The following is a 23,746-nucleotide window of genomic DNA, read 5'->3' as shown; positions in this document are numbered from 1 at the left end:
TATATTTAAGTCCTGGTAAGATGGAAACCACCACTGCTAACTTTGTACCATCAAGGTGGACGTGTTGAATCTTGTTTTGACTGGTATCTTACCAGGACTAAATATATGTGATGGGAGGACTGAATTGGTCCCACACAGAGAATGTGCCTCTTTGAAGTCTTAGTGCCCTTTCCCCCCACAACGTACTATAAACAGCGAAGTATATAACGCCATGTCTAGCTTTTAACGACAAATGTCATTTCCAAAGTTCAATTTTACTTCGGCTTCATTGTGTAAGAAATTTGAGGGGCAAGAAGTATGAATGGCAAGAAATAGCCCTTGAAAAAGCAAAATAAAAATACTAAAACCACCATTTTTAAACAAAATATTTTTTTGCCACAAGCAAAAATAGCAAACGGTGAAACAAACGATGGCACCCAGAAAATTAAAATTTTTTAGACTAAAATAAGAGGATGAGGCTTTATGTCACTTATGACATTAAGCTCGTCAACATTTCTGGATAATCTTGGTGATGTTATTCTGTTGAATAGTGTGGATACGGTGTTCTGTGTTGATGTGGTCTGTATCCATACTCAATAATTTGATGTCGTATAGGTTCTTAAATAGTTATTAAATGTATCATGGCCGTCCCAATCTTTTATTTTTTAGTTTTGAAAAAAGTTCTTCGTAGAAGCGGGGCAATTTGTTTTTAGGACATTTGGAGTAGAAAGGCAGTTGGAATTTGTTTTTTTAACATTTTGTTTTTCATCGGAACACGTGGTTTCAAGAAATTCGTCTCTTATCAGAACTTCACTTAATTCTATCAGTTAATTGTTTTAGGCAGCTGATGAACTGGGATTAGTAATTTGGCATGATTTTATGTTTGCCTGTTCCATGTATCCATCTAAAGATTGGTTTCTCTCAACCGTTTCTGCAGAAATTCGTCATCAAATCCGTCGTCTTCAACATCATCCATCCATTATTGTTTGGGCTGGTAATAATGAAAATGAAAAAGCTCTGCGTGATAATTGGTAGTATTTTATTTCTGTTGTTAATTTAAATAATATAAGCTGTATTTGTTATAATGGCTACTAGTAGTATATTTATCCTAACACTCTGTGTTAGGATCAAATATACTACTATTCAGAAGCCAAATTGATCAAGTTCAACCCAGGCACGTATGATTTTTTTCTAAAATTACATTTTAGAAAAATTTTATATCAGCTTATAATATGTTGCCGTGAATATCTGGAATCTGGGTAATGCCGACATTTACCGGTGAATATCCGAAATTCTCTTTTCTCTGCTTAGATTCAATTAGCTTTGCGAGTCAGCTTTTTCAATCTTATACAAGCTATGATGTTAAAAGTTAAAGTTAGGTTAGGTTATGTTAGGTTAAATTTGGTTATAAATATCAGAAAAAGGTTGAAAATCTAAACTAATCTAACATAACCTGGCATCATCAAACCTTGCATTAAATTGATAAAGTTTACTAGCAATGCTGACTAAATCCAAGGAGAAAAAAAGGAATGGCCAAATGTTGACATTCACGAATTTCGAACATTCACGGTAACATATACTTTGGTTAGCATAACCAAACAGGAGGAAAATAATCGGAGATATCACTAACTAAAATTGAGTTTTCCTTCAAGCTAAGCGTAGAAAAGGTATTGTTTATCAAAGAAGCCGTAACATTAGTTACTCGTGTGGGGATGGATGTAGATGGTAGAGTTCCTTCGGCAAGCATGGTTGAAAGAAAATCAACTGAAGCCGAAGAGTTTGAAGCCGAAGTTTCATAAATAGCCTATGGTTATATCTGGCCCCAGAAGAGGGATTAAATTGTAATTTTATGAAAGATTATATTTGGAAAAGATGATAAATGGGGTGGGCTAGTCTATCCCTCTTTTTCTATTATATTTATTTCTTCACAGGAGCAGCCTAGTGTTCATGCAAGATTACCGTATAAGGCCTATATACGCAAAAATAATTAAATTTCTTACCTATATTCATCACTATTTGAACTTATAGGCATTTTCACAATAATTTATGTGCTTTACATTAAAATTGACCTTACGATCACGACGGCTGAGGTGCAAATGTGCAATTAAGAAATAAGTGGATCCTGACATCAGAACATTTTGACCATTTGCGCCTCCCGCCAGTTGGAGTCACCTAAGAAGTAGCCAAGGTGGATTATATTAATCACCGCGTTATGACGCCTTCCCGGTTGTCTTATTGTTTCTTTAATTAGGAAAACAATTAGGGTGACATCCAAGACAATAGGCTTTTCAATATCTTCAAAAGAAACTTTGGTAGGTACTGGTTAAGAAAGCGGTAAACACGTGATAAGTGAAGTTTCTTTAATGATAATTAAATAAAACAAAATAGGATAAAAATATAATAGATACAAATAAATTTTAAAATTCAAACTCAAAACGACCAGATATTACTATTAAAGAATAAATGAAACCCAAAACGAACAGAAATTAAATAAACAATCATAGCAGAAACATACAACAAGTAATAATATAAATGAATAAATAGATCTTAAAGCGAGTAATACTTAGACTGAATATGAAAATCAAGCTTAAAACGAAAAAAAAATATTTTCCTATTGAAGTAAAATGAAACTTAAAACGAACAGAAATTAAATAAACAATCAATGCAAACAAACATACAATAGATATTAATGTAAATGAATAAATAAATCGTAAAACGAGTGAAACTTAAATTGAATATGCAAATCAAGCTTGAAACGAACAAAAATCACTAGAAACAAGAGTTTGGGTAAAACTAACTTTGGTTAGCATTTCAGAGGCAACGCTGTAGCGTTGCCTATAGTAAAGGCCATGCGGCTCCAATGTTTTATTATTTATTATTATTTTTTTTTCCAGAGGCACATTATATGGAAGGGGTCGTCGTAGGAACTTCAAAGGGGGCTCATTCAATTGGAAATCGAGAGTTCTAGTGCCCTTTTTAATAGTCGAAAGTAATTGGAAGGCAACTAGCCCCCCCCCCCCCAACGCCCATCATTCCTCCAAACACATCCAATCAAAATTTTGATATAGCCATTTTGTTCAGCGTAGTTGATTTCCAGATTGAAAATATGTTTTTGAGGAGGACACTCCCCCAAAACCCTCAAGGTAAGGGTTTTAAGTTATACCCTGGGGGCATATAAGGTTTTTATAGAAGTCGTTGTCGTAGAAACAAAAAAGGCTCATTCGATTAGAAATTCAAAAGCCTAGTGCCCTTTTGAATAGTCGAAAGTGATTTGAGGGCAACTATCCCTCCTTTCACGCCCACCTTTTCCCCAAACACATCCAATCAAAATTTTGAGACGGCCATTTTATTAAAAGTAGTTTCAAGTTCTTGAAATTAGATCTTTGAGAATGACAACTCCCCCACAGCCCTCAGTGCAAGGGTTGTAAGTTATGCCCTGGGGGCATATAAGGTTTTATATAGACAACGTTGTCGTAGAAACTTCAGAAAGGGTTCATTCGTTTGGAAATTTAAATGACTAGCTCCCTTTTCAATATTCAAAAGTGATTCTAATGCAACTGACACCCCTTCCACGCCCACCATTTACCCAAACATATCCAATCAAAATTTTGATATAGCCATTTTGTTCAACGTAGTAGTAATTTCTGGATATTATATCTTTGAGTAGGACACTCCCCCCACAGTCTTCAGGGACAAGGGTTATAAGTTATGCCCTGGGGGCATATATGGTTCTTATGGAAGGAATGTTCGTGTAAACTTCAGAGAGGGCTCATTTGATTGGAAATTGATAGTTCTAGTTCACCTTTTAAGCGTCAAAAGATATTGGAGGGTAACCAGCTCTCACCCCCCAAACCCTTTTTTCCCAAATGCATCCTATAAAAATTTTAAGATAGCTATTTTGTTAAAAATAGCTCAAAGAGCATATAACAAAAAATCCGGTGTAAACACAACCCACCAGGGCCTGTTGGCAGGCGTTGTAAGTTATGCCCTGGGGGCATATATGGGTCTTATGGAAGGGATGCTCGTATTAACTTCAAAAAGCCATCATCTGATTGGAAATTGAAACTTCTAGTTCACTTTTTAAGAGTCAAAAGAGATTGGAGGGCACCTAGCCCCCCCCACCCCTCCACGCTCGTTTTTCTTCAAACCCGTCCCATAAGAACTTTGAGATATATTTTTTTTAAATAGTTCAAAGACCATATAACGAAAATTCAGGGGTCAACACATCCCCCCGGGGCCCGAGGGCAGGTGTTGTAAGTTATGCCCTTGGGGAATATATGGTTATTATTGAAGGGAAGCTCGTAAAAAATTCAGAGATGGCTTATTTGATTGGAAATTGAAATATCTAGTTAAATTTTTTAGAGTCAAAAGAGATTGGAGGGCAACTAGCCCCCCCCCCACGCCTATTTGTCCCCAAATGCATCCTATAAAATTTTGAGATAGCTATTAAGTTAAAAATTGCTCCAAAGTCAGATAAAAAAAACTCAGGTGTCATCACAACCCCCCAGGGTCCAGGGGCAGGCGTTGTAAGTTATGCCCTGGGGCATATATGGTTCTTATGAAAGGGATGCTCGTACAAACTTCCGAGGGATATTGAAAGTTCGAGCTCACTTTTAATAGTCAAAAGAGATCCGCGGGCAGCTAGCCCCCCCCCCCCTCACCTTTTTTGCCGAACCCTTATGATGAATATTTTGAGGTAGACATTTTGTTAAAAATTATTCAAAGGTCAAATAAAAAAAACTCTGGTGTCAATACAACCCCCCAGGGCCCAGGGGAAGGTGTCGAGGGGAAACTTGAAAAAGTAGTCAATGAAAAACATTAACGCCAAACCTTATTTCGTTTCAGACGGATGGATAAACCAATCCGATAAAAATTTGAGGTGACCATTTTGTGAAAAATAGTCCAACCATCAGATATTAAAACTTCGGGATCGTAGAAACCCCCCAGGACCCAGGGACAGGCGTTGTAAGTTAAACTCTGGGGATATATATGGCTTTTATAGAAGGGATGCTCGTATAAACTTCAGAGAGGGGTCATTTGATTGGAAATTGAAAGTTCTAGTTCACTTTTAAAGAGTCAAAGGAGATCGAAGCTTAATTAGTCCCCAAACCCATCCGATAAAAATTTTGAGATAGCAATTTTGTTAAAATAGTTCAAACATCAGATAATAAAAACTCCGAGGTTAACACAAACCCATTTTTTTACTTTCATAATGTTGCTTTGATACTAGTTTTAATATTTTGATGCACATTAGATTTTTTTATTATAGTTTTATTTTGAAATAAAGAATTTTTATAAACTTTAAAATTTTTGAAATCAAAAACGAACAAAAATTTATTAAAAAAAACTTTCCGAAAAATTGGTTTTTAAAAGAAAAGTAAAGGCTATTTTAAACTTAAGCTCAACAGATACAAATACCTTTTAAAATTCAAACTCAAAACGACCAGAAATTACTATTAAAGAATAAATGAAACCCAAAACGAACAGAAATTAAATAAAAACAATCATAGCAGAAACATACAACAAGTAATAATATAAATGAATAAATAGATCTTAAAGCGAGTAATACTTAGACTGAATATGAAAATCAAGCTTAAAACGAAAAAAAAATATTTTCCTATTGAAGTAAAATGAAACTTAAAACGAACAGAAATGAAATAAACAATCAATGCAAACAAACATACAATAGATATTAATGTAAATTAATAAATAAATCTTAAAACGAGTGAAACTTAAATTGAATGTGCAAATCAAGCTTGAAACGAACAAAAGTCACTACAAACAAGAGTTTGGGTATGACCTCCTTCTCTCACTGTAAAAGTCTAAAACCTACTGCGTCATTGGCGCTTTGCTGAAAACCTATAACTTTACCCAGTTGAACTAAAACAGTGAATACCGGTATTTAGGCAAATGCGCATTGGGAGGGGCTCATTATCGCATATTAATCGCTTATAATTCGTCAATTTTTGGTATTTTTTTCAAATCTGTTCCCTCCCCCCCCCAAAAAAAAAGAAATTGCGCTTGATGGCTACCCTATAACAAGGCCTCTACAATACATTATAATGGTAGTGCGGGTTTTTAAAATATATAGTCAGTTTCTGGATTTAATAGGTAACCGTTAGCTGGATCTAACCGTTAACCGGTAACCGTTAACCGTAATCGTTAACCGTTAACTGAAGAGCAAATCGAGTTGGAGTTTTCATAGCCTTTAGTTTTCTATAGGCCTACTCTTTAACTAAGGTGTTGTAAGAGGAATTCCTCGTAAAAGAAATAGCATCTTTGGGGTTTTAACCCGTGTATTTTGAATTACTACCTCATCATCTTACCCGCTCGGCTATGGCTAGGTAAGCAAGCTCAAAGAGACATGTTTGCTGGTATTCCTCTAAGCTTTCGTTATTTTAACAATTTTTCTGTGTTCCTTTTAGCGAATTTTTTTTTGTTCTGATAAATTTGTTTCTGTGCAAAATTGGCACTGCTATAATTTATGATATGTAGTTTCTTGTTAAACTGACTGTTTTCTTAAAAAACATATTTTTTGTAGGTATGGAACAAACTCAAATTTTGAGCTTTATAAGGCTGATTATAAGAAACTATACGTTGAGACTATTCGCCCTATAGTCATCGCAGAAGATTCGTCTAGACCTTTTGTTGTTTCGTCTCCTTCGAATGGACTAGCTTCGGAAGAAGAAGATTTTGTCGCAATTAATCCTGGAAGCTACAATTATGGAGACAGTAAGCATATTTTTTTAATTATGTTTTGGCTAAGATTTTGCTCAAAAATATATTTGCGATGTAGATGCCAGTGTCTCTACTCTAAATTTTGTATCTCAAATTTTGAAGGTTTTTATTTCAGATTTGTCTGTTGAAAGGTTGACAGTTTCGATATTGGATTGGGCTGAAGCTTTGTCTGTAGCTTTAAAATAAAGTTTGTTTAACTGCTGGCTTTGGAATAGTCATAAATAAAAAAAGGGAAAAGAAAATAAAAAAAATCGTGTGCTAACCCTAATTTAAGCACCGATCTGTAAGTTTTTTTTTAGTAATTTACCATAAAATGTTTTTTATGTTTTGTGTTTTCCTGAGGCAATTTTGGGGTGTTCAAAAATGACCTAGGGAATAGCCCATTAAAAAAAAAAAAAAAATTTTTACTTTGCTGATGACACGACGACAAATATCAGCAGAAACATGAAATTGCGCAGCTTTCGACATTGGGGAGGGTCACAAAGATTATCTCTGGAACAGAAATTCGAACTTATTCTAGAAGCAGATTGGGAAACCAAATTTAAACCTAATGCCTAGGGAAACGATATTTTCCCTTGGGGTTGGGGTATTTCATTCGACTATATTTGGTTATTCCAATCAATCTCACAAGAAGATTTCTCAACTTTCAAAAGCAGTAGATTTAAAGCTTTTTTGTTTGTTTTTCCGTCAAATAAATACATCGAATACATCTTTTGTTTCTCCAAGTTGTTGCAGCAAAATTATGTGTATTTTTTTTCTTTTTTTTTATATCCATTATTTATAAAAATTCTGTATATAGACTGCTGCTTCAATGTTGTTATACCCTGATTATTTTGGTTCTTGGTAAAAAAGAGTTTCCCTTGTACGATAAATAAAAGTTCAAATAGGGATAAAATCCTTTTAATAGACAGTGATGATAATAACAGTGATAGAAATTCACAAAAAATACCAGATATTTCGGTCACATATACAGTGACCGTCATCAGTAGTAAAACTAAAATAAAACGATTTAAAACAATATTTTATGTACGAACTTAAATAACACGTCATATCGTTCAAATTTCTAATTAATTTTAAAGCAAAGTCGGGAGGTATTCTCTTTGACGTTCTTGTATTTGGTTCATTATTGTTCAATTATACAACATTTGGACAAAGTTCAACTACATTGGGTGAATTGAACTTTGCTCTGTCAGAATTTAATAAATTTTCACTGATCGAGTTCAGCCCACATTCACCTGTATCCCGATTCAAATCAATATTCTTGAATAAGATTTTCTTTATTTCAAGCGTTTCACGAAAATTTTGCTTTAAACCCCGATCCCTAGAAATCAAAGAGACATTCTCGAACAAAATAAAATGGTCTGGAAAATTAAAAATATGTTCTGAAAGGGCTGAAGTAAAATCTTCAGACTTAGAATCTTACTTTAAAGCCGAAGAAATAGAATCTTTGTGTTGTAATAATCTCATTTCCAAACTCTGGTTAGTACGTCCTACATATGAGCTTCCGCAAGTACATGGGATCTGATAAACCCCACTTTGTTGCCCCAATGAAGTTAGATTCTTCCCAGAATTTAGAAAACTAACTTAGAAAACTTTTAGTTTTCTAAGTTAAAAAGGATTTCTAAGTTTAAAAGGATTTTATCCCTATTTGAACTTTTATTTATCGTCATGGAAAGGCAGTGTGGTCTCCGAAATTATTTAAATAAAGAGTCACTTGCTGCAGAGGGCTAGCAAGTGGCGGATGACCCTCCCTGGTTGGTAGGGTTCTCGAAATGGGGAAAATAAATGTAGACACCTTGACATTACCAAAAAAGGCTATTAAACAGATGGAAAAGGGGATTGACAAACACTTTTTCAAAATACCACACCCAAGGGGGCACCAATAACGCTATGGCTCTTCGTTTTTTTTTATTAGTGTGGAAGCAATGAGCCTTTTTGATATAAGCTTTGACTCTGTCCGCCAATAAGAATAGTAGCAAAAAAAATTACAATGTGGAAACTACCTCAAATCCCCAATAAGGACAGATCCTCTAATTCTCCCTGCTTGGTAGTGTTAATTTCTTGAAGTGAGTATACTAGCTTTTACCTAACAGAATTTATTAAGTAAACGTTTTAAGGGAGAACGTATACAAAATATAACTATAAAAAATTAATGTCTGTATCTTTCAAGTACCAACAAAGGTATGAATCTGAACTCTGCAAAAATTCAGTACCATGAAGATAGAAAAGGGCATAGTTTGACCCTCACCCTTGATAAAGTTTAATGACCATTATTAAATTAGGCCGGTCAACTAAATACCTAAGAAATGTATATACAAGCTCGCAACAAACGCAAGCTCTTCAAACCAAATTTTTGGCATTTCAACTTTCCGCTTCTGAAGCACAACTGTACCGTCAAAATCATGGATACAGACATGCCATTCATAAATCTTGGCCTTCCTATTGATTAATTAAAAAAAAATATTTCCACAAAATAGCTCTTCACTGAAATATGCTGAAATATCTGAAATATCTGAAATATCTCAAGACCAGATGCGCAACAATGAAAACATTTTGGTTTCCAGCTATGTGTTTTACTTATCATTCCATCAAGAAAGAAGAAAAATTCAAAGTATCACCATAACAACAAATACCACTGATAAAAGAACAATATTTAGAATCGTTTAATTACTAACTAATATTTCTCTTGTATATTTTTATAAAAAATTAAACAAGAAAAACGGGTTTTAATTTCTATAAAGCAGTGAATACAACACATTTAATTAAACACAAATACTCCGAATATTTCGGCCCCACATCCGGGAGCCTTTCTCAACGGAAAAAAAAAATTTTTTTTGCATAAACATAGAAACATACTAAACAAAACAAAAGAAAAAATATAAATAAATAGGAAAAGAAAACTTACATATTAAATAAACAAACTCCATTCACTGCCGTATACAATCGAATGCTTATATTGACACACCTTCTCACAGAATATAAATTGACATCTATAAAAAAATGAGAATATATTTATACTTAAACTAAAACAAAAAAGGTCAGCTAACCCCCTGCCCATAACCCCTAAATAGATCTCACAGATTCATCACCCAATCTTTGAATTATAAATTGAACAGATATCTGTTAATCTGTTCAATTTATAATTCAAACATTGGGTGATGAACCTGTGAGACCTATTGAGGGGCTATGGGCCGGGGGTTAGCTGACCTTTTTTGTTTTAGTTTAAGTATAAATATATTCTCATTTTTTTATAGATGTCAATTTATATTCTTTGAGAAGGTGTGTAAATATAAGCATTCGATTGTATACGGCAGTGAATGGAGTTTGTTTATTTAATATGTGTTTTCTTTTCCTATTTATTTACATTTTTCTTTTGTTTTGTTTAGTAGGTTTTTTATATTTATGTAAGAATTTTTTTTTCCGTTGAGAAAGGCTCCAGGATGTGGGGCCGAAATATTCGGAGTATTTGTATTTAATTAAATGTGTTGTATTCACTGCTTTATAGAAATTAAAACCCGTTTTTCTTGTTTAATTTTTTGTAAATAGAAAAGCAGTGTAGTCTAAGAAATTATTTACGTATATTTTTATATTATCAACTCACTTACGTTGCGCACAATTATATATATATATATATATATATATATATATATATATATATATATATATATATATATATATATATATATATATATATATATATATATATATATATATATATATATATATATATATATATATATATATATATATATATGTAATGTCATTCGAAAAGAAAATAACGAGCTTTATAACATACTATTGATTGTGATCCATGGGGGCTAGGTCTTCGCACCCCCCCCCCCCTAAGCATAGGTTTACTTCAATTCTTCATAAGTTTCAACGTCGCTTTTTTACTTTCATGTGAAGAAAAAAAACTTAATCGAATCTATAGAGGAACTAGTTGAACGGAACCATCCTAGTCAAAATGGAAAATAAACAGCCTAATATTATACAGATAATTACAGTTCTCTCGCACGGGTGCTTACAACTTATCGTGAGTCATTATTTTTAGGTATGTTTTATGTATATTGTAAACTTTTCAATACAATAATTCATATTTAAACATACACATACATAATTAGAACACTCCTAAATATACCAGTAAAATGATAATAATAAATATATTAGTAAGTTCCTCAGTTTTTTCCCATTTTGGTTTTTTTGCTAGAAATTAGCACAAAACTGCTTAATACTGACGAAATATATTCAGAATGTTATAAAACGAGATGTTGCATTTCTTAACCCTTTCTTTCACTGGGGGGAGGTATATTGCAGCAGTTTGTAACCATATTTATTGCAGCATCAAATTCGTAGTTGTCTTTTTCTTTCTGTTCTTCTTCTTTTTTGTACCAGAAATTACAAAATATTTTTTTTTTACCATTTTACCACCAATTGTTTTACCAGAGATTTTTTGTTATACAGAGCCAGGAGCAATTAGGATTTTGTTGCGATCTTTAATTTCATGTTTATGATATTCTCAGAAATAATAACATTGAAAGGCAAATTTTTCTGTTTATTTTTCGCTTCTTTTATATTTTATCTCGATAGAAATACATCTTAGTTTTTACTGATTCATTTTTCTGATTTAAATTTTTATGTAATTTTAGTTCACTATTATAATTACTTCATGGACGCTTGGGATCCAAAAAATTTCCCCATACCACGAATGGCAACTGAGTACGGCTTTCAAGCAATGCCAAGCTTCAGATCAATTAAACGGGTAATGATTATGCTGCATTTTATGTTAATTTCCCTTAAAAAGTTCTGATAGGCGACCTACAGTGTCAGTAAACTACATGTTGTTCATAAAGTTTTTAGGGATATTTTAAGTACTTTTTGGCACTCAGAAAGAGTTTTAACTTCATTTAATTGTCTCCATAAAGTCAATAAATAATTTTTTTGTGAGACTCAGTAAGATTTAATTAAATTTTATTTTAGATCTAGTTTTAATTTATCTTTGTTGTATTTTAGATTAAATTTTATTCAAGAGGTTTTTTGTATTTAATTTTATCTTTAAATTAGATTTAGTATCAGGTCTGAATTTGATGAATTTAGGTGTAAAATTTTATAAGGTAAATAATTTGAATGGGTTGTAAAATACTCTGTATTTCTAGACCAATAAAACTATGAAAAAAATGCCAAACCTTGGCATTTGAGCAATAGAAACATTTTTGGCACCAAAATGTTCAGCAAAAATTTACTTAATAACATATCCAAAATCGGCCAAAGTCAGCCCTGCAAAAATACTCTTTTTTTCCGGAAAAACAGGGGGAAAAAGAGGGAAAATATCAGATTTAAATTTCTACAATATTCTCTAAATTGAAAGTTTGTTTCCAATTAATTCGAGTCCAACGAATCTGAAAATGCCATCACATTCGGAAAATGACAAAATGATGTTAAAAAATTTCATTATTTGCTATCCCATTTCTACCCAAGCGAGGTCAGAGGGGGATTAAGAATCATAATCTTAATTTGTACAGTATTTGGTGGAATCAAAGGTTGTTTTCTATTAATTCAAGTCAGAGCCCAAAATGACAAAAGACCCAAGGACGTTTGACATGCTTCCACTTTTAACTTACTGCCCCCAAGATAACACAGAAGCAAACTAAAATCCATTTGTTGAACACTTGGAGGCTTTGTTAATTAATTTGTCGTTTCCTATTAATTCAAATCCGAGAAGACCCAAAATGACATCAGAATTTAAAAATATTATCTCTTAGTAACCTATTTCCACCCAAGCAAGGTAAGAGAGGTGTGAAGAATTAGAATCTTAGTCTGTGTAGTATTTTTTAGATTGAAAGGTCGTTTCATATTAAATCAAGTCTGGGGAGACCAAAAACGGCATCAGAATTTAAAAATCTTATCACTTAGTACCCCCTTTCCACCCAAGCAAGGTAAGAGGTGTGTGAAGAATTAGAATCTTAGTCTGTGTAGTATTTTGTAGATTGAAAGGTCATTTCATATTAATTCAAATCTGGGGAGACCGAAAACGGCATCAGAATTTTTAAATCTCATCATTTAGTACCCCATTTTTACCCTGTGCGGGGTCAGAAGGGGAAAAAATACCATTTGTGGTATTAAAATAACATAGTGTCATAGCCTTATCATAATATATATTATAATAATATAATAATAGTCAGCCTTGGAAATGTAAGGACTTAGGCTGGATTACATTTTGTATTTAAGTGGATTGCTCAATAAGTGAAACTGTTCAAAGTAAGAAAATTACGAAATATTTTAAATTTTCAGATTACAAATTTCTTATAACTTACTCACGGCTTGATTAAATACGGATTATGATATTTGAATACCATTTTGATCATGACAGAAGTAAGTTTTGGTGCCCTGTAAAACGGACTTGTGTATATTTGTACAGATTTTAATTTTCTACAGAGACAATATTATTAACAAGGCAGATAAGGATACTGTTGTTAAACTAGCAGCGAAATTTTTTGGAAAAGATACGTTTAAAGAGACTATTGAAATTTGTCGTGATATTTTTAAAGTGGATATTCTTGGGAACCGCCGAGGCTCACATCCGAGTGTGGCTTTCATTACCGACTTTTAGAAATTGCTATCAGACCGATTCTCGAAAGATGATCCTGTTCCACGATTTACGATTATGGAGCCGTCAGATGTTCCAGTTTTCCCGAGTGAACCAAATACTAGTATGGCATCAAGATTAAATGACTGTTTGAATTTTAAATTTCCTGGTTGAAAAACAAGAGTCTGTTAGCACAGATGTGGATGAACAAAACTGTTTGTGGCCGTTCCTTCCTAAGCCAGAGAATTCTATAGTTCCAGCCTTTTTTGGTAATTTACCTGCTAGTATGTGGTCTTCCAACCCCGCTAAGCAGCGCGAGTTTCTTTCAAATTTAGGACGCTTAGACAAAGTCGACCATGTTGAGCATCGGAAAGATAGGCTACTGGTGTTTATGTGAGATAATGATTCTGCGTCATCGGTGTGTAAGCGCCCTACCACCCGATTCATGCATCAGTGCCAAGGTTTTAAAGAAGGAATATCTAGGAATTATACGGATGGACAAGGGCTTTGATGAATCAACTATTAAAGGTCTAGTTAACTCTGTTGTGGATGTAAATGGCTTTGGACGTAGTTCAGTTGTGCAGTTGTCCTTTAAATCTCAACTAGATCTCGATATGGCTCTAATGCATCGCGTTAAAATTAATTATTCGCTTTTCCGTGTGTCATGTCCTCTGAATCGACCCAAGCATTTTTATAAATGCCAAGGCTTTGATCACTTTTCACATGATCATATGAATGAACTTAAATGTGGTAAATATGCCGGGCCCCGTGTTTATAGCCACGATAATGCATGCTCAGCCTCCACTGTGAAATCCGCGAATTGTGGTGGAAATCATAGAAGCAACAGCTACTCCTGCGTCGTGATGAAGAGCCGTATGCTTGATGCTGCTTTGAGCGGTCAAGCTTGAGGCTGATACGCCCGCCCACAGTTATGGACCATTGCAAGGAACCTGACTGTGTAAACCTGTATTTTCAGAACGTAAATAGAGCAAGAAATAAGTTAATAATTCTATCCGAAATATTCAAGTCATTCGAAATAGTATGTATAGTAGAGAACCAATTAAGTGGCGTTAATAGTAATCAGTTGGAAGTTTCTTGTGAACACGTGTTCTTGATCCATCCTGCGAAAATTACAGGTTAGGTCGTCCCTCTTGCGGCATTATGATTGGAGTAAATAAGAACCTTAAGTGTGATTTACTTGAAACCAATGATGCTTTTGTTGCTGTTGATCTAGGCCATACCGTTATTCTTACTGTTTTTATGCCTGCTAATTATAGAAACCAACAGTCTAACGAACGTTTCGCTAAAGCATGTAAAAGTTTCTCAAAACCTTTTCCATAAAATGCGAGCGTCTGGTATAGCCATCTTGCTTTGTGGCGATCTTAACACTGACCTTACTATTCCTCGTTTTCCTTGGTCCCAGATCTTATTATCATCACTTCTGAAAGATCTAACTGTGGCAACGAATAACAGAAAATATGTTTATGTTCATAATTCAGGTAGCGTGGCAAATTTGAACTTCATAGTTTCGGATCTTGAATCGTTAAAAAAGTATCTTGTTAATGTATCAGATGAAATTTTGATCAGTGATTATTCTCACCTTGAAGTGTCTGTTGTTTTAAATGTTTCTTTACCATATGCGTTGTAGTCCGAAACGGTTTCAGAAACAGTTTTGGGATAGGATAGACGTAAACTTATATCAGTGCGTATTAGTTTGTATTCTCAGTAGAATTAGAATTCCTTTTCACCTCCTGTCACAGTCTCAAAAATTCCATTCGTTGGAATTACATATGTATTATGCCAAAATAATTCATGCTATGAAAGTTGCAGCTTCCGTTGCGGTTCCTGTTATTAGAGTGCGTGGAAATAAACAAAAATGGGATGGTCTTTTATACCAGGATTGGTTGAAGCAAAACAGAAACATCGGCTATGGTATTATCTTTGGGATCAATGTGACCGACTGAGAAATGGCCCCCTATTGCAGATGGTTAAATCAACAAATAGATAAAATTAGTGGCAATATGGAAGAAACGACAAGTTAAGGTTATATCAACCAAGATTAGGAATAATCCAAAGTTACTTTACAATTAGGCTAATAGATTAATTCAATCATCAGCTGATTTATCAGACCAAATCCCGCTAGAACAATGGTATGGACACTTTACTTCAGTATTTTCGTCTAAGCTCACCAGCAATTGAATTGAGTTATCTTGAATTGTTGTATAAGCCTTTTTCTCAGTTGAATCCATATAAAAACCTAGTTTGTTTTTCTCCATCTCCGGTTTTGATTCAAATTGGATTACTAAAATGTGGGAAGGCCGATTGTCGCCGATTTTGGATAGGCTATTGAGCGAATTTATTTGAACTTTTTTGTGCCAAAAATATTTTTGTTGTTCAAATTCTGGGTCAAAACCGTATTTTACTGGAATGTTTTACTTATTAAAACCCAGAAACATATTTAAATTTGAACAATTATTTGTGTATTTCATTTTTTGGTCAAATTATTGCTGGTAAACAATCTTGTTTTTTTGCTCGACAGACGAAATTGTTAGGTTAGTGAGCGATTCTATGAGGGTTTTTAAAATTTATTTTGAAAAGAGTGATACTTTGTTTGTTAATTTAAAGTTGTTTAATCGTTGTTTCTCACCAAATCCAATGAACTTTCTCATGCGAGCCATGCGAATTTTGCACGTGCGTTTTACATGCTTAGTTCGATTTGCCTTTCTAGCTTACACATACCTTGCTTGTAAAACTGTGGGTTTGCTTGCGAATAATAAGATTCTCCATATTCATACAAAAGTTGATCTGTAATATTATAATCTAGTAAAAACTTTGCTGCAAAAAAGATGAATAATTCAACTTTGATTGCATGCAAAAATTTGGAATGTCTACAACGAACTGTCGACAAGAGGGGAGAATATTTGCAAATTCAGTGCCAAAATTTCATTAGAACCTTACATTTTGTATCTTATCAGAACCAAGCGTTGTGGTTGACTTTCCTTTTTTTCAAACTTGGCCAGACATGATGAAGAAATTGCCACTTTTTCTTTTCTATATTTTTTTTCTGAGTTTCTCGGTTGGATTCTTGAAATCGTGTTGATTTGTTGTAGGAGTTTTAATTAAGTGAGGCTCTTCGCTCTGGATTAATAAAGCTGGGTTTTAGTTGTGTTTTGTGCGAGGTTTCATGTATGTGTTGTTGCAGGAAAAATAACGCTACTCTTTGAACCTAATGTTGGTCTTTATATTGTTTTTGTTTGCAGTTTTTATGACAAAAACTCTTGTACCGTAGTGATGTTGCATGTGTTTTATTATCGTTTGAATTCTTTCTCCCTGTTTAATCGTTTTTTTTAATTATTTTTTTTTTTAAATAAATATTTTGGAAGGGTCAACTAAGCGTATTTATTTGTTTTTCAACGCATTGTATAGTGAAAATTAAAACAATATTTAACAGAATTGTCTTTCTGTCTGACCAGTGCAATCTTGCCAAAATAATAAAATTGGGGGGGGGATCATTTGGCAAAATAGTGCTTCCGAGATCTATCCACTTTTTTATTTTCGGAGAAAAATATGACGTTTGGATAAACCTTTAAAAAGGTTAAGCTATTTAAGTAGTGACCAGTAGAATCACAAGTTAGACAATTTCATTTTTTTTAATTTAGTTGCTCTCAGGGGGGGGGGGTGTCATACACTTAGAATCTTTTCTAAATTCTTTACCCTTAATAAACAATTCGTGAATATTTGCAGCTTAAATAGTGTATTTGTTAGTTACCTCTACCACCTTCCTCACAAATAGTAATTTGTTACCTCTTATTAGTAAATAATATATTTGTTAGGTTACCACCTCTGAAGATTGGAGTTATAATAGCACTTGGAATGACCATGTCCAGCATCATCCAGGTGGGAACTCGGAGATGTTGTTGCAAGTAGAAATGCATCTACCCCGTCCTTCAAATATTGACGCTGAGGAAGGATTTAAGCAAATGACCTACTTGACACAGGTGAACTCTTTTTTGCCCTGAAAGGATTATTACCATCCTTTCTGAGGAAAAGTATAAGGCAGGTAACTGTTCAGTGCAGAGATAAAGTGGACAACTAGTTAAAAGGAGAAACTTTACACTTGTTTTTGAGATATTATTTTTTTTTAATGAGGAGGACATGATTTCCTGTGTATTATATCTTAGCTTTACTTCTTTTTTTTTACTTTTTTTTCACTTCTTTTTACTTTACTTTTTTTTTTATGAGGAGGGCATGATTTCCTGTGTATTATATCTTAGCTTTACTTCTTTTTTTACTTTTTTTCACTTCTTTTTACTTTACTTTTTTTTTAATGAGGAGGACATGATTTCCTGTGTATTATATCTTAGCTTTACTTCTTTTTTTTACTTTTTTTCACTTCTTTTTACTTTACTTTTTTAATGAGGAGGACATGATTTCCTGTGTATTAGATCTTAGCTTTAATTCTTTTTTTTTACTTTTTTTTTACTTCTTTTTACTTTACTTTTTTTTAATGAGGAGGACATGATTTCCTGTGTATTATACATCTTAGCTTGACTATTGTTAGATCTTAGCTTTACTATTGTTTTGTTTCTTTTGTTGTTTTTTTCTTGGAAGGGGGCAGGTATTTAAATTTTTGTAGGAGTCCATTACTTTGGCAGGTGTGCACTATTTTCAGCAGTCAAGTAGTTTTAAAGAATCTAAAAAAAAAAAAAGCATGAGACAAAGACTGAAGCTGTTTGAAGCAAGAGCCACAAACATAGTGGTGATTCTTTAAAACTAATTGTGCAACTTGAAACCATTCTTTGAAATGTCATTGGTAAACTTGGAGGCAAAGTTTTTTTTTGTCTCTGCACATTGCTTTTCTTTCTCTGTGAAATGACTGATAAATGTATAACCAAGTTTTGTCGATAATCCGAAATGGAAGGAGACAGTCACAAATCAAAACAAAATACTTTTAACGTGTATTATTTACATTTTATTGTTATTATTGTTATTATTGTTACTATTTTACAAATCGCTTTATTGTTTTATCGTTAGGCTGCGTAGTAATAGTAGTGTCGTCGTGTATGTACATAATTTGTATTTATTTAAATAATCAGGTTCTCGGGAAAATTAAACATAGTCCAGTGTTTATTGTATATATATTTTCTTTATCAATAGCAAAGGGTTATAAAACACAATTCCTACTACTACTACTACAAACAACTCACTGCAGCGGTGCGCGTGTAACTGAACTACGGTGTAACTGAACCACCGTGCAACTGAGCCCCTGTATAACCGAACCCCTGCGCAACTGAACCCTCGCGTAACTGAACCACCAGGCAACTAAACCCCATTTAACTAAACGCTCGTGCACCTAAACCCCTCTGCAACTCAACCCCATTTAACTGAACCCCCGTGTAACTAAACCCCCTGCGAATGAACCACCGTGTAACTGAACCACCGTGAAACTGAACCACCGTGCAACTGAATCACTGTGTAACTGAACCACCTTGCAACTGAACCCTCATTTAACTGAACCATCGTTTAACTGAACCATTGAACTCATTTTTTCAGTATTCTAAAAATATGAGGCAATATAGTTTGGTAAAACACAAGTTAGAACTTCGCAACGCTTTAAATGAAAAAGAAAATAATTAGCTTTTCGGTATCTCTGCTTTAAAAAAAAATTCGAGGTATTATCATTTTAAAATGATAGCCCCCAATCTCCCCCTCCTATAGGCAATAAGATACAATTTTTTTGTAAGTCATATTTTGGGGACTTCGGTTTCAATCTTCAATTCCCCAACCTTGAACATAGTCTATAGCTAAATTTTGTCTCAATAGAAGGTTACTTTTTTGGTGGGGGGGGGGGGTAAACATTTATCAGAAAGATAATTGTATTTTATTTCATCTATGAGGCGTTCAATAATTGTGTATTAAACATTAAGAAAATGTGTATAAAAATAGCAAAAGAAAACAAAATTCTACAAACTTACGATTCAGCTGTCGCAAAAATCTGCTGACTATCAATTTCAAAATCCAACTGAACCTGTATAGTGCATGCGTTCCGTTCAACTTCAAAATAAAATTCTTGACTACGAATGACGTAAGAATCTTATAGCAATTGGGCATCTGCATTCGAAATGGTTTAATCTCATCAAACAGGTTCGTGGTCACGAACTGTAAGTAAGGAGTGACCCGGCTCAATAGTAGCCTAATCGAAACTCTAAAAAACGGATACCAATTTTGATACCAATAAATACATTGAAAAAATTGGATTTTGTGTTGATTTCAAATATATGAATTTGGTCAAGTTTAGTGTTACCCATCAAAAGTTACGAGCCTGAGAATATTTGCCTTATTTTTGAAAATGGGGGAAACACCCCCTAAGTCATAGAATTTTAATGGAAATCCCATCTTCGAATTAGGCGCATCAGACAACACTATTGTAGAGATTTAAAGCTCCTATTTCTAAAAATGTGGAATTTTGTATTTTTTTTCCTGCCATAAGAAAGATCACAGATGCGTGTTTATTTGTTTTTTTCCCCAGGGGTGATCATATCGACCCAGTGGTCCTAAAATATGTGAGAGGGCTCATTCGAACAGAACTAAAAAGTTCTAGTGCCCTTTTTAAGTGACCAAAAAAATTGGAGTGCAACTAGGCCCCCTCCCACGTTCTTTTTCCCAAAGTCACTAGATCAAAATTTTGAGATAGCCATTTTGTTCAGCATAGTCGAAAAATCTAATAAGTATGTCTTTAAGTGTAAAATGACCCCCCCCCCCACAGTTCCCGGGGAAAAGGGCTGCAAGTTGTGTATTTTGCCCATTGTTTACATATAGTATATTCTATTAGGAAGTATGCGGCCATTTTTTTTTGGGGGGGGGTAAGCTTGGGGTGGATTTCTAAGGAGAGGATCTTCCTTTGGGAGGGAAATTTCTGATGAGTGAATATTCTAGGGGAAATTTTACACTGGGGGGATTGCTATTCGAAATTCGTTTTAATTGTCTTACATTCTCATTGCCAAATTTTTTATATGGAGATGTTCCGGGGAAATAACCCAGGGGCTTTTTTCCACCCGTTTTGTTTCCTGGGAAATAATTTCCACGGAAGGGGGCATTTCTCGAATGATCGAGAAACCGATTAGAGATTAAGGTCTTATTCCAGTCAAAAAATGCTAAGGAGAATTTTTAGGGTGAATCGTCCACAAGTAATTTTACAGAGAGGGGGGAGGATTCTCAGTGAGAAAAGAAATATCTGGAGGGAAGTTGACGAGGGGGGGGAGGGTGCACTTTACGTTGGATGAAGTTTCTACGAAGGAGTTTTGCGTGAGGTGTAGCGGTGTATTTCATAGAAGGTGAGCCAGATTTACCGACATTATTTTAAAAACGAATAGAAATTAATCCATATATGAAGGGTTGTCCCCTCCTCAATACATTATTCTTTACGCTAAAGTTTGTCTGTTTACTAAAATTGAAACACAGGGGCTGTTTAATTAGAATAAGAAGCTTTTTTAAAAGCGCTAACAGCTTTAGCGTAAAGAGCAAGGTATCGAGGAGGGGGCGACCCTTTATATCCGGAATAAATCTGCCAAAATTAATATGCAAATTGTGTTCGAATTTTTCATGCAAGGTGAGTCAAAATCGAGCCTCCATTAGTTGAAAAACGTTCAGCGCCTTGAACTTAAAACGAACAGAGATTGTTGTGTATATGAAAGGGGCTGTCCCCTCTTCAACGCCTGGCTCTTTACGCTAAAGTTTGACTCTTTTTCACCACTCTATTTTTTAAAAGTAGAGTAGAAAAGTAGAATTTTTCTAGTAACTTTTAGAGAATTTAGATGTTGAATAATATTTCTAATAACAAATGATCTAGAAAATAAAATTATCTTGCCCTAATTTTAGTAACCCAAGGTTCAATACTTAATTCTGCCTTACGTTTCTTTGCTTAGTACTAACCTCTTTAAAATTAATTAACAACACTGAAATCACAGCCAGGTTTTAATTAGATTTGATGAATCCACCAGATACTGTTGACAATAGTTAGGAATAGAGCGTTTCGTTGATAGATTCCGTTTGGAATTTAATTTTCTTGTCAGCCGTGACACACTCGTAATTAGTTTAAACGATGAAATAACAACTCTGTGTCATTTGTTACGTATTAAGGAAAATCCAAGAGAGGAAAATGTGTTAGCCCAGCATTGCTACTACCATTGTCGTTACTAGTCAAAATGTTTGGGGGGGGGGGCAAGAGATTTTACTGACTGTCTGGTCTTTTTACCAACTGTTTTTTCTCAATAATTAGCATAATGTCCGTTTCGAATACAATACGTAAAATAACTGAATGAGTCGGTAAAGCCGCTGCATTTACCAACCGAGATTTAGAATTCGGTACATATCATGTCACTATTTTAATGCTGTTTATTCCTTTAAAGCGGAAATTTAGAGCAGCGGAAATTCAGATGCTCTACGCAGTGGACGACGGGAAGACCTCTCTGGATAAGGGACTTGAAATAGATGTTATGTACCTGGATCTCCAGAAAGCTTTCGACAAAGTGCCCCATAAGTGTCTACTTCTCAAGCTTGTAAAATATTGTCTGGGGGGCGGGGGGCAAATACTTGCCTGGATAACGAACTTTTTAACGGGGCAAGTCACTGCTGTAGAAGGTCAGATAAGCCAAATAGAATTTGACGTTATCAGTGGTGTCCCACAGAGATCTATCCTAGGTCCCCTTCTGTTCAATCTTTATATAAACGACCTAGTTGATGATATTGACTCAATAATTCTGCTCTAAGCGGATGAGACTAAGCTATATCGTATCATCATGTCACCTGAAGATTCTGAAAAACTCCAAGAAGATCTCGACCGTTTTAGCGCCTGGATGAAGACTTGGCTGATGGAAATTATTATCCCGAAAAGCCACCACTTGACCCTCGGAGCTGAATTTTCATCTGCATTATACAGCATTGGGGGCACACAACTTGCTCAAAGCACGGTCGAAAGAGATTTGGGCATCATGGTTGACCACAAGTTGACCTATTCGGACCACTACGAATTGGGCATAAAACAGGCTGCGCGGGTACCAGCGCTGATAAGGAGAACTTTCAAGTGTCTCGATGTAGAAATGCTCGCGACCCTCATCAAGTCTCTAGTCCGCCCAATTCTTGAATATGGTCATCACACAGTTCATCCATCCCTGAACAAGGATTTAGATGCACTGGAAGCAGTTCAAAGGCGGATGACGAAGTTCTCCCCAAGTCTGAAAGACCTCCCATACGAACAACGTGTCCGTCTGCTTCACCTACCATCACTCTCATACAGATTTCTATAGGGTGGTATGATCGAGCTGTACAAGCTATGCCATGGCTGCTGTGACATCGTCCCTGGAGAAGCACTGCTGGTCTTTAACAAAAATCATCTACGTGGCCATCCCTTAAAGCTTAAAACTTAGAGGTTCTACAAAGATGTAGGCAAATGGGCTCTTCGATACCAAGTCATCGATACCTGGAACTGCCTACCTGAAGAAACCGTTCTGGTACCCTCCATCAGCTCTTTCAAGAACTCGTTTGACAAGATATACGAGAGTCGTATGTAGGACTTCAGTAACTTTAGAAGATTTATCTAAATTTTTGTATTTTTCTTTTTCCTGTTTTGTAAGAGGCTCTGGCCTACTTTTTTGTATAATATTTTTATTATTATTATTATTATACTATATTATTATTAAAACAATAAAAAACTTTAGTGTAAAGAATGAGGCGTTGAGGAGGGGACAGTCCCTTTCATATACGGAATAATTGCTGTTCGTTTTAAGTTTTAATGTCGCCCCTTACTTTCAGTTAAAACAAACATGTTTTTTTTTTAATTTAATTTCATAAAGACTATACTTTTATCAACACATGAAGAACCGTATATATTATAATTGTATATGTCTGGTTTATATGCAAAGTAACACAAGAGACAAAAATTAACGAACAAGAGAGTAGTGAAGAAATATGGTATACAAAGTAATATTTGGCAGGGATAGTCACTAGGGGTGGCACCATGATTGGGTGATTTTCGGGGATTCGGGAAACCATTTTTTTTTCGGGCGATACATAGATTTCCGTATTTTTGGAAAGATCCCCGAAAATCCGGGGATAGTGCAAGCCCTGCTTAATTTCTAATCAGGAAAATCGAAATACTTAACCACACGAGAAAAGAAAAGTTTCGACTTTGCTGTTGACGGAATAAAGAATTGCTGCAAACTTAATTCAAAGTCAGCCAAACGCCGCCGCCTCGGCCAGTGGTGGTGCGCGTGCGGCGTGCCGGTGGCGTTGCGATACTTTGGTGGCGGTCAACTGGGCCTCTCGTTGGCGGCGTTCGGTCGATGCGCAGGCGTGGCGCCAGGGTCTAACTGTGCTCACTGACATTGCTACATAGGTAAGTGAAGTAGTCCACTTGATTGATCTTTTCGGTACCCAACATCAAGTTTC

At 34.7% G+C, this 23,746-nt stretch overlaps 1 protein-coding gene across 3 annotated transcripts in view; it reads left to right on the top strand.

Moving 5' to 3' along the window:
* The window catches only part of beta-Man (beta-mannosidase), a 168,423-nt gene that overhangs the window by 117,148 nt on the left and 27,529 nt on the right, over positions 1-23,746 (top strand). For all 3 annotated transcript variants that reach the window (XM_089091204.1, XM_089091207.1, XM_089091205.1), the window contains exons 9-12: positions 820-1,010; positions 6,521-6,711; positions 11,364-11,476; positions 17,134-17,298. In XM_089091204.1, coding sequence (XP_088947330.1) covers positions 820-1,010; positions 6,521-6,711; positions 11,364-11,476; positions 17,134-17,298 — 660 coding nt within the window. The remainder of the gene's footprint in view (positions 1-819; positions 1,011-6,520; positions 6,712-11,363; positions 11,477-17,133; positions 17,299-23,746) is intronic.

The sequence above is a fragment of the Artemia sp. Qi Xiang Cuo genome, chromosome 6 (assembly GCF_049724085.1).
Source record: "Artemia sp. Qi Xiang Cuo chromosome 6, ASM4972408v1, whole genome shotgun sequence".
NCBI classification, from domain to species: domain Eukaryota; kingdom Metazoa; phylum Arthropoda; class Branchiopoda; order Anostraca; family Artemiidae; genus Artemia; species Artemia sp. Qi Xiang Cuo.
The sequence above is the reverse complement of the archived record's forward strand: the minus strand, read 5'-3'. Positions and strand labels throughout refer to the sequence as shown.